Source organism: Rhinatrema bivittatum, chromosome 1, assembly GCF_901001135.1.
Source record: "Rhinatrema bivittatum chromosome 1, aRhiBiv1.1, whole genome shotgun sequence".
In the NCBI taxonomy this organism is placed as follows: Eukaryota; Metazoa; Chordata; class Amphibia; order Gymnophiona; family Rhinatrematidae; genus Rhinatrema; species Rhinatrema bivittatum.
This window is the reverse complement of record NC_042615.1, coordinates 8,425,259-8,441,180: the sequence shown is the minus strand read 5'-3', so window position 1 is coordinate 8,441,180 and position 15,922 is coordinate 8,425,259. Positions and strand designations below refer to the sequence as shown.

General features: G+C 43.0%; 1 protein-coding gene across 1 annotated transcript in view; it reads left to right on the top strand.

Moving 5' to 3' along the window:
- LOC115078027 (2-hydroxyacylsphingosine 1-beta-galactosyltransferase-like) overlaps positions 1-15,922 on the top strand; it is a 162,375-nt gene that overhangs the window by 141,944 nt on the left and 4,509 nt on the right. Inside the window, exon 5 of the mRNA XM_029581009.1 lies at positions 13,636-13,855. Within this exon, the coding sequence (XP_029436869.1) occupies positions 13,636-13,855 (220 nt within the window). The remainder of the gene's footprint in view (positions 1-13,635; positions 13,856-15,922) is intronic.

Sequence of the window (15,922 nt, the reverse complement as noted above, 5' to 3'; positions counted from 1 at the left end):
TTTAAACTACCTTTACCATATCCTCTGGCAATGGAGCGGCCTGGGAGGGAATGGGGGAAGGCAGCACCGCCTGGCGCAGGCTCGGTGCAGGCAAATTGCACAATTGTGCACCCCCTTGCGTGTGCAGACCCCCGATTTTATAACATGTGTGCGATGTTATAAAATCGCGTGTCCATGTGGGCGTGCGCTGGGTAGCATGCGCACATGGACGTGCTTGCGCAGGTTTAAAACTCCACCCCTAAGTGTTTTAACAGATTCTCCTCTTACTTCTGTTTACTTTTCTAACATATAGATTTTTTGCCTTTGTAATAGCTTCTTTTAATTTGATTCACTGTTGTTCCACCTAACCCATTATCTCCCGATCTTCTAGTTCTTTCTGTAGGAACATCCTCATTTCACTAAAGACCTTGTTTCTGAAATTCAAAACTCGAGTCTTCGTGTGACTTTCTTTCGATATCAAACTATATCATCTGATGATCACTGGTGCTCAGATGGGCACCTATTTGGACATTAGAAACATTATTGCCATTTATGAGCACCAGGTCGTGTTTCACACCCTCCCTCATGGGCTCCATTACCATTTGTTTGAGCAGATCTCCTTGAAGGGCATCCATTATATCTCGACTTTTTGCAGATTTCGTAGAAGAAAAACTCAAATCTACATCTGGCAGATTAAAATCTCCAACAAGCAACACTTCTCCCTTTTTTCCCACATTTTGGATGTCTTCAACCAGATCTCTATCCACCTTTTCTAACTGAATTGGAGGCCTATCGACCACACTGATGTAAATAGAAGCACCATCTTCTTTTCTTAGGGTATCTCATATTGCTTATTCCCTACCCCACGTCCCTTGCATTTCAGTTAGTTGGATATTGTTTTTGACATAAAGAGCTACTCCTCCTCCTTTTATGTCACTTTTATCCTTCTTTAATAAGTTATAGTCAGGATGGCCATATCCCAATCATGAGACTCCATGAACCAGGTCTCTGTAAAAGCAACAATGCCCAAGTCTGCTTCCACCATTAGAGCTTTCAGGTCTGGTATTTTATTGCCTAGAATTCGAGTGTTTGTGCTTATAGGGATCGATTTTGAAAGGAACATGTGCACGTCCATGTGCAAGCAGTTCCCGGCGCGCGCACATGGATGCGCTGATTTTACAGTATGTGCATGCCGGCGCGCGCATGTCATAAAATCCAATGGTCGTACACAATTGTGTGCCGGATTTTAAAATCTATGTGTAGGCGGCCTGTGACTCGCGCATGCAGGGGGGGATTTTGTAACTTGTGTGGCAACGTAATTGGGCTTCCCTAACCAATTAAGGAGCAGACTGGGAGGGAACTTGCCTACGCCCCTGCCTAACCTTCCTTTCCTTTCCCCTCTCCACTCCGACCCCTAACCCCTACCTAGCTACCCCAAATGTTTTTATTTTACTACTTACTGCTCCTCTGGAGCAGAAATATTTTCTATGTGCTGACCGGCTGCCAGCACGCGCTTCCCTGGGACAACGGGTAATGGCCGCTGCCCGGCCCGCCTCAGTCCCGCCCCACCCTGCCCAGACCACACCCCCGGCTCGCCCCTTTCTCAGGGCCCAGCAGTTCCGCACATAGCGGGGATTATGCGCAGGGCTGGGCCCATTATAAAATGTGCACGGCTCGTGCAAGGCCTGGCCATGCACGTAGCCCCTGTTTTTTAAGCACACGACCCTTTGAATATCAACTTGATAGCTTTTCAGCTTCTCTCACTTAACTTGCTGCTCTTTTTGAACATTTTAAGGTAGATTTTAAGAGTCGCATACATTTGCCAGCGCACGCACATGCGTGATTGTTATAAAATCGGCTACCCTTGCGCAGGATTTTATATCGACACGCACATGTGCTCGTAAATTCCGTCTTGAGTGTGGGGGGGGGGGGGGAGGAATTTTAGTAGGGTGGTGGTGTCTCATTAGGCCTATTTCCCAGTTCCCTCCCAGTTTACCCCAGTAAAGTAGTGGACTTCCTAAACCTCCTACCTAGCTTGCCTCCCATTTACCCTACTAGCCTAGACTCCTAATACCCCGTTGACTATCCTTTTTTAAACATTTAACTACTTAACGCTGCCCATAGTAGAAACAAGTTTCACGGTTGTGGGATCTCGGCACACGCTAGTGCTCATGACTGACTTCATGGCTGCTGTCCCAGCCCAACAATGCCCCAGCCAATCCCCACCCCCAAACATTTTTTATCCGCATACAGGGAGATATGCACATGGCTGCAGGCCTCAAAATCCGCACGGCCCGTGCATGTCCCAGTCACATGCGTATCTCCCGGATTTACCATAGAAACATAGAAACATAGAAACATAGAAATGACGGCAGAAGAAGACCAAATGGCCCATCCAGTCTGCCCAGCAAGCTTCCCTCATTTCTTCTCTCATACTTATCTGTTTCTCTTAGCTCTTGGTTCTAATTCCCTTCCACCCCCACCATTAATGTAGAGAGCGGTTATGGAGCTGCATCCAAGTGAAATATCTAGCTTGAGTAGTTAGAGGTAGTAGGGGTAGTAACCGCCGCAATAAGCAAGCTACACCCATGCTTATTTGTTTTTACCCAGATTATGTTATACAGCCCTTATTGGTTGTTTATCTTCTCCCCTGCCGTTGAAGCAGGGAGCTATGCTGGATATGCGTGAGGTATCAGTTTTTTTCTTCTCCCCTGCCGTTGAAGCAGAGAGCTATGCTGGATATGCATCGAAAGTGAAGTATCAGGCACATTTGGTTTGGGGTAGTAACCGCCGTAACAAGCCAGCTACTCCCCGCTTTGTGAGTGTGAATCCTTTTTTCTTCTCCCCTGCCGTTTAAGCAGAGAGCTCTGCTGGATGTGTGAAGTAACAGTTTTTCTTTTCCCCTGCTGTTGAAGCAGAGAACTATGCTGGATATGCATTGAAGTGAAGTATAAGAATGGAGTGATCAAGCTAGTTGAAAGGCATCAGGAATAGAGGAAGGTGGAGGTAGTAATTTGGATATTTGGTTTGGGGTAGTAACCGCCGTAACAAGCCAGCTACTCCCGTCTTTGTGAGTGCAAATCCTTTTTTCCACATTTCCTCTTGCTGTTGAAGCTTAGAGTGATGTTGGAGTCACAGTAACCATGTGTATGTTTATTGAATAAGGGTATTGTCTCCAGGCAGTAGCCATCATTCTGGCGAGTCACCCACTCTTCATTGGCGGCCTCTTGACTTTATGGATCCACAGTGTTTATCCCACGCCCCTTTGAAGTCCTTCACAGTTCTGGTCTTCACCACTTCCTCCGGAAGGGCATTCCAGGCATCCACCACCCTCTCCGTGAAGAAATACTTCCTGACATTGGTTCTGAATCTTCCTCCCTGGAGCTTCAAATCGTGACCCCTGGTTCTGCTGATTTTTTTCTTATGGTAAAGGTTTGTCGTTGCCTTTGGATCATTAAAACCTTTCAAGTATCTGAAAGTCTGTATCATATCACCTCTGCTCCTCCTTTCCTCCAGGGTGTACATATTTAGATTCTTCAATCTCTCCTCGTACGTCATGCGATGAAGATCCTCCACCTTCCTGGTCGCCCTTCTCATAGGGCTTTTAAAATGCAGCCTTTAACCTGCTCTATTCAGCAAACGTTTGTTGGGTTTTTCCCCCACTCCTTGGAGATGTCGGGGGTGACATTCCGATTTCTTTCTGCCACCCCTGTTCTCCAGTTTAAAAGTCTTATGTCGTATGATTTGAATTTTTCACTTTGGATCCTTTTTCCTGCCACTGAAAGATGTAAGGCATTTTTGACATAGATCCTTTTACTGTTCCATCCACCACCCCAGCCCCCAATATATCCAAAACGTTTTTCCTTATACTATGTTTGAGCCAATCATTGACGTTCTCTACATAGCTTAGCCTCTCCTTTCCCTTTCCACAAACAGAGCCTGGAAATTTCTCTACACCTCTTACATGCTGTTACAGCAAGGTCTTTGGTTCCCACTGTAATCCATTTATTCTTGGCTTTCTCCATGCTCTGTCAACAGTGGAGGACATCTTTATTGCGCAATAGAGAAAAATGGATGTTTTTGGGATTCAGGTCTTTTCCTACCTGAGCTCACTATAAACGTTCATTTCTGGGATTCTGAATGTTTTGTGGGAGTGGGGGAAAGTTACCTGAATGCTGGAAAGTGAGTGAGGCTTCCTTGGTGGTTGTTTTTCTTTCATTGAAGAGAATGGTGAACAAATGGGGCAAGCCCTAAGCTTCCAGATGGTTTGCCTGAAGATAAAAGCACCATAGTTATTACAATGTTCAATTGATTTGATAGAGAAATCCTTTTGTTGAATTAGCAAAGTTTTTTCTTATCAATTACTGCAGTTATCTACCCCAGAAAGACTATTAGAAGAGCAAACTCTGGGGAGGGTGAGTAGAGGGGTAGGGAGGAAGGGCTTCTAACAGTTCAGATTAACAAAACAGCAGAGATAACATAGAAACATAGAAATGACGGCAGAAGAAGACCAAATGGCCCATCTAGTCTGCCCAGCAAGCTTCACACATATTTTCTCTCATACTTATCTGTTTCTCTTAGCTCTTGGTTCTATTTCCCTTCCACCCCCACCTTTAATGTAGAGAGCAGTGATGGAGCTGCATCCAAGTGAAATATCTAGCTTGATTCGTTAGGGGTAGTAGCCGCCGCAATAAGCAAGCTGCACCCATGCTTATTTGTTTTACCCAGACTATGTTATTAGCCCTTATTGGTTGTTTTTCTTCTCCCCTGCCGTTGAAGCAGGGAGCTATGCTGGATATGCGTGACGTATAAGTCTTCTCCCATGCCGTTGAAGCAGAGAGCCATGCTGGATGTGCATCGAAAGTGAAGTATCAGGCACATTTGGTTTGGGGTAGTAACCGCCGTAACAAGCCAGCTACTCCCCGCTTTGTGAGTGCGAACCCTCTTTTCTTCTCCCCTGCTGTTGAAGCAGAGAGCTCTGCTGGATGTGTGAAGTATCAGTTTTTCTTCTCCCCTGCCGTTGAATCAGAGAACTTTGCTGTATATGCATTGAAAGTGAAGTATCAGGCTTATTTGATTTGGGGTAGTAACCGCCGTAACAAGCCAGCTACTCCCCTCTTTGTGAGTGTGAATCCTTTTTTCCACATTTCCTCTTGCTGTTGAAGCTTAGAGCGATGTTGGAGTCACCGTAAGCCTGTGTATGTTTATTTAATAAGGGTATTGACTCCAGGCAGTAGCCATCATTCTGGCGAGTCACCCACTCTTCATTGGCAGCCTCTTGACTTTATGGATCCACAGTGTTTATCCCACGCCCCTTTGAAGTCCTTCACAGTTCTGGTCTTCACCACATCCTCCGGAAGGGCATTCCAGGCATCCACCACCCTCTCCGTGAAGAAATACTTCCTGACATTGGTTCTGAATCTTCCTCCCTGGAGCTTCAAATCGTGACCCCTGGTTCTGCTGATTTTTTTCCTTCGGAAAAGGTTTGTCGTTGTCTTTTGATCATTAACACCTTTCAAGTATCTGAAAGTCTGTATCACATCACCTCTGCTCCTCCTTTCCTCCAGGGTGTACATATTTAGATTGTTCAATCTCTCCTCGTATGTCATCCGATGAAGACCCTCCACCTTCCTGGTCGCCCTTCTCTGTACCGCCTCCATCTTGTCTTTGTCTTTTTGAAGGTACGGTCTCCAGATCTGAACACAGTACTCCAGGTGAGGCCTCACCAAGGACCTGTACAAGGGAATAATCACTTCCCTTTTCTTACTCGATATTCCTCTCTCTATGCAGCCCAGCATTCTTCTGGCTTTAGCTATCGCCTTGTCGCATTGTTTCGCCGACTTCAGATCATTAGACACCATCACCCCAAGGTCCCTCTCCTGCTCTGTGCACATCAGCCTTTCCCCCCCCATCGAATACAGTTCATTCGGATTTCCACTCCCCATATGCATGACTTTGCACTTCTTGGCATTGAATCTCAGCTGCCATATCTTTGACCACTCTTCCAGTTTCCTTAGATCCCGTCTCATTCTCTCCACTCCTTCCGGCATGTCCACTCTGTTGCAGATCTTAGTGTCATCCGCAAAAAGACAAACCTTACCTTCTATCCCGTCCGCAATGTCGCTCACAAAGATATTGAACAGGACCGGTCCCAACACCGATCCTTGCGGTACACCACTTAAAACCGCTCTCTCTTCAGAGAAGGTTCCATTTACCATCACACGTTGTCTTCTGTCCGTCAACCAATTTGCAATCCAGGTCACCACCTCGGCACTCACTCCCAAGCTTCTCGTTTTATTCACCAGTCTCCTGTGCGGAACCGTATCAAAAGCTTTGCTGAAATCCAAGTATATGATATCGAGTGCTCTTCCTCTATCCAATTCCTTGGTTACCCAGTCAAAAAAGTCAATCAGATTTGTCTGACAGGATCTTCCTCTGGTGAATCCATGCTGCCTCTGGTCCATCAATTCTCCGGACTGTAGATAGTTCACTATTCTCTCTTTCAACAGTGACTCCATTACTTTTCCCACCACTGAAGTGAGGCTAACCGGTCTGTAGTTACCAGCCTCCTCTCTGTTCCCACTCTTGTGAAGAAGGACCACCACCGCTCTTCTCCAATCACTCGGCACCACTCCTGTTTCTAGGGATCTATTGAACAGGTCGCACAGCGGTCCCGCCAGCACATCTCTGAGCTCCCTCAGTATCCTTGGATGAATCCCATCAGGCCCCATGGCTTTGTCCACTTTCAGATTCTTTAGCTCTTCCCATACATTATCTACTGTAAATGGATTTTCCTCTGTTCCGCTTCCCTCCAGTTTCTTGTTGTGTAGAGATGGTCCATCTCCAGGGTCTTCTTTAGTGAACACAGAGCTGAAGTATTTGTTTAATATTTCTGCCATTTCTTCGTCTCCCTCCACACATTGATCATTTCCACCTTTCAATTTCACTATACCACTTTGGACTTTTCTCTTTTCGCTGATGTATCTGAAAAATGTTTTGTCACCATATTTTATCTCCTTGGCAATCCTCTCTTCTGCTTGACTTTTTGCCAACTTGATTAATTTCTTAGTCTCCCTCAGTTGAATCAGATATTCTTCTTTGTGCTCCTCCCTTTGGGATCTTTTGTATTTATATAAAAGCAATAGATATAGGGAAAAATATAGAAGAAAGAAATATTGAGACTTTTTTAAACTTAGCCAAAGCAGGATCAAGCTGCTCAGCCCCTCAGCCAGGTCTCCATGTGCTTTGAAATTCTGTCTCTAACTAGATTATAGTAGAGACCTCTTGCTTTGCAATTGCTTCAAACGCAGTGCTGGTGCAAGGGGATTAGGTGCCCCCTGGTCGTGAACCCTGCCCCGGTCACAGCCCTAACTCCTACCTCTCACAAGCGGGAGTGGAGACTCGGATCCCCACTCCTCTTTGCTGCCGGCACCCTCGGCCCAGACCTAGCTCACCTAGTGCTTCCGCCGGCCCTGTTCAAACCACACCCAGAGCGCAGGGAATTAGTGCTCTGTGTTACTCTTAATAACAGACAGGAAATGTAAAATAACTAGCAAATATAATTACACCTATAAAACAAGTGTAAGACTCCAGCAACAGATGACAAAAACAGCAGAAATAAAATCATTGCCTATTTGGAGATTGCTTTTTTTTTTTGGGCTAAATTAATCAGCCACACAGAAGACATATAGCACACAGCAGAAATATGCAATATCTATAGGGAAACAACGATCAGCCACACATAACAGTTTTCCTTCTATGGTATACGTTTAGATCTTTAAGTCTGTCCCCATATGTTTTAGAATAAAGATCATTGATCGCTTTAGTAGTCCCATCAGGACCAGCTCAGTCCTCTTTATATCCTTTTGAAGGTGCGGTCTTCAGAACTGTACCCAGTATTACAATTCAGGTCACACCAGGGATTTATACAAGGGCAATCTTGCCTCATGTTTTCTGTTGACCATTCCTCTCCCTATTTGGATTTTACCATCTCCTTATCCACCTGTTTGGTCAGATTTAAAATACCGTCTTTAGGTGGAGGGCAGTATTTGCTTAATGATTTATGCCCTTCTCAGCCAGCTTGTATGTTAGGTTCTACACAGCAAGATTTGCTTATTGCGTCTTCTCTTTCTATAGTGAGGTTAGAACAAACTCACCTTACGGCTTTCAGTTACAAAGCTCCATTTCACTGAAACAGAATTCTATCAGTGATTAGAAAGAAAACAAACTGCTTAAACTTTCATAAGCACTTATAATCCTGGTTTTTTTCACAAGCATTTGAGTTGTAGTTTATATGGATTAACTATTTTTTTGGTATTTCTGAGTTTTTTATTTTTATTTTTAACTTTATTTTTATTAATTTTCAAAATGATTACAAAGCACTTAAACTTTGTTCATAAAAAAATAGAAACATAAACAGTAATATTACTTCCAAAAGGAGACATTCATCATATATCAGACCACAAATACTTTCTAAGAGGAGAGGAGAGCATTTGAGGAGCACAACAGAAGGAAAAAGAAATTTACTCAGGAATAGCATAGCATGTATTAAATAAATACCCATTCATTATTTGCTTTCTTGTGGAGAGGAGGTGGGCAGCAACCTTTTTCGGGAATCTATAAACAATTTAAGCTGCTCTGGAACAAAAAATATATATACATCATGATTAGATCTTAAGATACATTTGCAGGGATATTTTAACTGAAATGTCGCCCCTTTAGACTGGGCCAAGAAACCCTTCCTCCTCTCCTGTGTGGCTTTAGCTAGGTCTGGTAAAATTTCCCCCAAGTTCTGAAAGTAACTACGCATGACTAGGCCAAGATCTTGTTCACAAACCAATGAAATTAGTAAAGTGGCTCTTTCAGATATCTGCACTGCTGAGGATTCCAGGAATTCCATCAGGTTCCCAAAATCAAACTGATCTTGTGCAGCACCACCTTCCAGACGCCGAAAAGGCAAAAAATATACTCTATTGAAAGAGGGAAAATTTTCTGAAGGAATTTTCAACACTTCAATCATATATAAAAACATACAAATAAATAAATATATTTCCTCAGTGTAATTCTTGGCTGCTCACCAATTATTTTAGGAAAGTTCAAATTCAAGCGTCTCGATCGGTTTTCCATAAATTCCACTTTCTTATTCACAACCATCTAACTTGAATTATAGAAGAGTGAACATTTTGCCCTCTTTTCACTTGATCTTCCAAGCTTTGTATCCTATTTCTATCATCCTTGAACTGGGAGTTGTATTCTTGTGTTAAAGTATCCAATTTTGAGGCAATAGATGAAATTTGCAATGAGCAGTTCTGAAAAGCAGGCCCTAGCTGAGCCACTAATTCCCATAGGGAATCCAAGGTCACCACTACTGGTTTGGGGAGTGCATTCACCACACTGTCAGAAGAAACAGTTTGAAGCATACCTGTTAAGGCATTCGAATCTGCACTCTCCAGCGTCGAAGAAGTTGTGTCACTCCAAGGCTCCGCGGCTACTCCCTCTGCAGCTACACCCAAACCCAATGTCTCTGAAGCTGCAAGAGCCATCTCTGGAGAAAACTGAGAGTGGATTGCTGACGGCGTCCTCAGGACGGGGGGGCTCAGAGAAATTTCTCCAGATGAAACGGTGAATCCTCTTCCGGTCTCATCAGTGGGGTTCACCACCTCTGATTTTGGGTAAGTTGTAGCGAGTTGAGGAATAGTACGCTGCCCCGGAGGAAGCGAGGGTGTCGAGGGAAATTTCCTTAAGAACATAAGAAAATGCCATACTGGGTCAGACCAAGGGTCCATCAAGCCCAGCATCCTGTTTCCAACAGTGGCCAATCCAGGCCATAAGAACCTGGCAAGTACCCAAAAACTAAGTCTATTCCATGTAACCATTGCTAATGGCAGTGGCTATTCTCTAAGTGAACTTAATAGCAGGTAATGGACTTCTCCTCCAAGAACTTATCCAATCCCTTTTTAAACACAGCTATACTAACTGCACTAACCACATCCTCTGGCAACAAATTCCAGAGTTTAATTGTGCGTTGAGTAAAAAAGAACTTTCTTTTAGAAGACATTACCGCTAGTGAAGAGTAAGAATCAGAAGAAATTCTAGGAGCAGGTCAACCGTGCTACCAGCAGGCCGCCATCTTAACTCCTCCCCCCGAGTTTTGTTTATTTTTAACAGCATTGTTTATTTTATTGTTTTGATTTCATTAACTTTTATTTTAATTCTATTATATTCAATTACTGCATTTTACTGTAAACCACTCTATTTCTATGGGAAACATTCTTATCCTCCCAACTCTCTCAGCCCATAACTTTGGGGTCATCATCAACTCCTCCCTCTCTCCCATCACTACACACACACAAAATGCTGCTAAAATGTGTCATTTCTTTCTCTATAGCATCAACAAAATCTGTTTGTTCCTTTCTGTGCGTACTACCAGAACCCTTATCCAATCTCTATTTATTTATTTCAAATTGATATACCACAAGACTACCACAATCTCCTCCTTACAGGTCACCCAGTGAGCAATTTCTTTCCACTAATAATTACCCTAAATTAAGTTGTACAACTTATTTTTCTCCCAAGTCACTACAGTCATATAACCCCTCTTCTCAAGTCATTATGTTGGCTCTGCACCTGTTTCCTCTTATTCACCTACCTACAAGAGCCTTCACTCTGCAGCTCCTCACTACCTCCTACTCTCCTGCCTCTCCCTACACCACTCCTTATGAACTCTGCTCATCAAGCAAGTTACTCCTCTACCACCAACTTCAGATTTGGTGCTTTCCACCTGGCTGCACTGTGTGCTTAGAAAATAGTCTTTCAGAGTTGGAGCATTATGCTCGTGGTACATGTGGGCACCAACGACATAGGAAAATGTGGGAGGGAGGTTCTGGAAGCCAAATTTAGGCTCTTAGGTAGAAAGCTTAAATCCAGAACCTCCAGGGTATCATTCTCTGAAATGCTCCCTGTTCCACGCGCAGGTCACCAGAGACAGGCAGAGCTCCGGAGTCTCAATGCGTGGATGAGACGATGGTGCAAGGAAGAGGGATTCAGTTTTGTAGGAACTGGGGAACATTTTGGGGAAGGGGGAGTCTCTTCCGAAGGGATGGGCTCCACCTTAACCAGGGTGGAACCAGACTGCTGGCGCTAACCTTTAAAAAGGAGATAGAGCAGTTTTTAAACTAGAACAAAGGGGAAAGCCGACAGTCGCTCAGCAGCGCATGGTTCGGAGAGAGGTATCTTTAAAGGATACTAATGATGCATTAGAATTAGGGCATCCCGACAGTGAGGTTCCAATAATTAGAAAAGTCGTCCAAGTGCCTGTAACTAAAAACTCACCTGAGCTAAAAAATTCTAACTTATCCCTATCAATTAAAAAGCAGAATGAAAATACAAACAAAAAATAAACTTTGAAATGCTTGTATGCTAATGCCAGAAGTCTAAGAAGTAAGATGGGAGAATTAGAATGTATAGCAGTGAATGATGACATAGACTTAATTGGCATCTCAGAGACATGGTGGAAAGAGGATAACCAATGGGACAGTGCTATACTGGGGTATAAATTATATCGCAATGACAGAGTGGAGCACTCGGGAGGAGGTGTGGCGCTTTATGTCCGAGATGGCATAGAGTCCAACAGGATAAACATCCTGCATGAGACTAAATACAAAATTGAATCTTTATGGGTAGAAATCCCTTGTGGGTCGCGGAAGACTATAGTGATAGGGGTATACTACCGTCCACCTGGTCAAGATGGTGAGACGGACAGTGAAATGCTAAGAGAAATTAGGGAAGCTAACCAAATTGGTAGTGCAGTAATAATGGGATACTTCAATTACCCCAATATTGACTGGGTAAATGTATCATCGGGACACGCTAGAGAGATAACGTTCCTGGATGGAATAAATGATAGCTTTACGGAGCAATTGGTTCAGGAACTGACGAGAGAGGGAGCAGTTTTAGATCTAATTCTCAGTGGAGCACAGGACTTGGTGAGAGAGGTAACGGTGGTGGGGCCGCTTGGCAATAGTGATCATAATATGATCAAATTTGATTTAATGACTGGAAGAGGAACAGTGTGCAAATCCAAGGCTCTCGTGCTAAACTTTCAAAAGGGAAACTTTGAGAAAATGAGAAAAATTGTTAGAAAAAAACTAAAAGGAGCAGCTACAAAAGTAAAAAATGTCCAAGAGGCGTGGTCATTGTTAAAAAATACTATTCTAGAAGCACAGTCCAGATGTATTCCACACATTAAGAAAGGTGGAAAGAAGGCAAAACGATTACCGGCATGGTTAAAAGGGGAGGTGAAAGAAGCTATTTTAGCCAAAAGATCTTCATTCAAAAATTGGAAGAAGGATCCAACAGAAGAAAATAGGATAAAGCATAAACATTGGCAAGTTAAATGTAAGACATTGATAAGACAGGCTAAGAGAGAATTTGAAAAGAAGTTGGCTGTAGAGGCAAAAACTCACAGTAAAAACTTTTTTAAATATATCCGAAGCAGAAAGCCTGTGAGGGAGTCAGTTGGACCATTAGATGATCGAGGGGTTAAAGGGGCACTTAGAGAAGATAAGGCCATCGCGGAAATGATGACTGAGGTCACCCTAACCAGTCTACATCCTTTCTTCCACTCATCCGCTTGTCTTCAGTCTTCCAAAACTACTCCTGTCTTTGAAGACACATTGAAAAGATCAGCCAGCGGAACTGCCAACATTTCTCCAATTCTCCAAGTCCCCTTAATACCCTTGGATGTATATCATCATCCAGCCCCAACACAATCTACTCCAAGTTTATTTAGCTCCTTACAAACTCTTGCAGTAGGTGACTTATCAATAAATATATAAATAAACATTTTCCCCCTTCTCCTCTGAGTCTCTCAGTGCCACTTTTAAACATCCCTTATCACTAATATATCTAACAAAAAGTCTTGTATCTCCATATTTGCTATTTTTCTTCCATGTGCATCTTAATTTGAAATACTGGGTTGTATAATATCATGGAACAGTGGTCACCACCCTTTGTCTCTGTCTGTTACTGGATAGAAATGCTGACAGGCACAAAAGACATTTCAAGTGTCAGTAAAATGAAACACTGGCACAATGTCGGGCAGTCGTTATCTCTTAAAGATAGAAACCATCCATACAAAGTAAAGTTAAATGATTTTAATTGCATTTAAAAAATGTATTCTATTAACCCCCCCCCCCTTCATCCCATGATTATATCCCATCCGATGATTATAATGTAGAAGTAGTCTTTTTGTAGACTTTATTTATTTTATTTATTTATTTAAATTCTTTTAATATACCGATGCTCAAGACAAGGTCCTATCGTACCGGTTTACAATGAAACTAGGGGAAAACCAATTAACAATATATAGAAGGTACTTTACAAACTGTTACTGAGTAGTATTGGCATCTCTATATGATGGTCATATAGAGATGAGCAAATTGTGCACAATTATTTCAACTATTCATTAAAATGACTCTCTTAGTTTGATATTTCTCATTTTCACTAGATTGAGTTCTTCGTTTTGGTATTACTTCCCTTTTTAGGACATCATTGTTTTTTGCAGCATGTCTTGAATCTCTGTGTACCTTTGTCTTTTTCCTGTAACTTTTTTGCTAGTGTTAAAGCCTCTTTTAATTACTGTTTCTCTCTCCCCAGGCCACCCTCACATAAAGGCTTTCCTCAGCCATGGTGGACTGAACAGCATCTTTGAGGCTGTATATCATGGCGTGCCAGTGGTGGGCATGCCGCTGTTTGGAGACCACTATGATACCATGACTCGAGTGCAAGCTAAAGGCATGGGCATTATATTGCACTGGAAGACTATCACAGACATTGACCTCTATGAAGCACTGGTAAAAGTTATTAATGATCCAAGGTGAGATCACAATGAAAGAAAATGGACATGGAAAAGGAATTTATTTAATAGCTACATATGTTCCTGATGTTTTGCATTCAAGGTGTTAAACATAGCGGGGTCCCAGCTGGCAAAGTTAGCTGGATAAACCTTTTGGACTAACTTTTCTTGAATATTCAAAGGCACAGGCATGCCACTGAATTTACCTAAAAATTAGCTGGATTAGTTTCTCTGCTTAACTTTGGGACTGCTTTGTTGCAGTCTGGCCACATTAACTGGATGATACTGCGCCACCACAGAATGCCCCAGATCACCCCTGACATAGCTGGATATATTTTCAGCAGGCTAAAAAGTTATGTCAGGGGTGGTCAAACCAGCAGGAGTTTTAAATTCCATACTTTGTCTGGCTAAGGCCAAACTTATGCACAATCAAACAAAAACCATGTCACAATTATTTGCATCTTTATTAAAGCAATGATGGCAAGAAAGGACAAAATGGTCCATCCAGTCTCCCCAGCAAGCTCATGGTGAAACCAAAAGTATCAGGCTTATTGGTTAAGGGTAGTAACAACCACATCAGCATGTTACCACCTTGCTTATTTGTTTTACCAAACCTTAAAATTTAGTGTCCTTTATGGTTGCTGTCGGATTCCCCTTTTTTTATTTTCCTCCTACTGTTGAAGCAGAGAGCAATGATGGAGTTGCATCAACAGTATGAAGGCTTATTGATTAAAAGTAGTATCTGCCACACCAGCAATTTACCCCCATACACTCTTTTCTTCATTCCCATCCTCTAGCCTTCAGGGATCCACAGTGTTTATCCTATGCCCTTTTGAAATATTTCACCATTTTTGTCTTCACCACCTCTTCCAGAAGGGCATTCCAGGCATCCACCACCCTCTCCGTGAAGAAATATTTCCTGACGTTGGTTCTGAGTCTTCCTCCCTGGAGTTTCATTTCATGACCCCTAGTTTTACTAATTTCTTTCCAACGGAGAAGGTTTGTTGATTGTGCAACATTAAAACCTTTCAGGCATCTGAAGGTCTGTATCCTATCTCCCCTGCACCTCCTCTCCTTCAGGGTATACATATTTAGGTTCTTCATAAGTCATTTGATAAAGACCCCCCATCATTTTGGTTGCCCTTCTTTGGACCACCTCCATCCTGTCTCTGTCCCTTCGGAGATATGGTCTCCAGAACTGAACACAATACTCCAGGTGAGGCCTCACCAAGGACCTGTACAAGGAGATTAGCACCTCCTTTTTCTTACTGGTTATTCCTCTCTATGCAACCCAGCATTCTTCTAGCTTTAGATATCGACGTGTCACATTGCTTTGCCATCTTCACTCCCCATCACATTCAACTCTTTTGGATTACCACACCCCAGATTCATGAATCTGTACTTCTTGGCATTGAATCCTAGCCGCCAAGTCTTCCACCAAGGTTTCTTAAATCAAGAAGATTCTTCATCAGAATCAGATGCAAATAGTCCCTTTACTGCCCTAGCTGTTGGGTTTGTGTCTTGCACTTCTGATATCTTTATGCTGCACTGCTACTCTCTGCTTTCGATGGCTCTACCACCCTTTCCCTCACCTCCTAAACAACAGGAAGAGAAACAGGTGCTACTGGCACATCCTTTCCAAATTTCAATTTCTTCGGGCTTGAACTCCCTGACTTTCCTGCCATTTTGGATATGAAAAGGTCCCTTTTCAATTTAAGTGTAGGATTCCCTGTTTTAGTGCTGCCCCTGCCAACAACATTCTTTTTTCACCCTCTGCCTTTCCCTGACATGATGGAATTTGTCACCGTATACTGGGGATTTGGATAATAAAATGCTATTTTCTTTATTAGTAATTCCATAACTGACTATACAGTACAACCACTGACTGTACCACTCTGTGAAAAACTGTCTCACACACAGACAGGGCACTAGTGCCTGGACTGCGGACAAGCACCACATTCAAAAACAGACTGGCAGCCCAGTGGATGTGCTTCAGTCTCTGTGCACTGCCCACCTTGCTGGACTGGTGCTGCTCACCCAGACAATTTAAAAAAATTACTCAGTAGCACCGATGGAACTCTCTCCCAC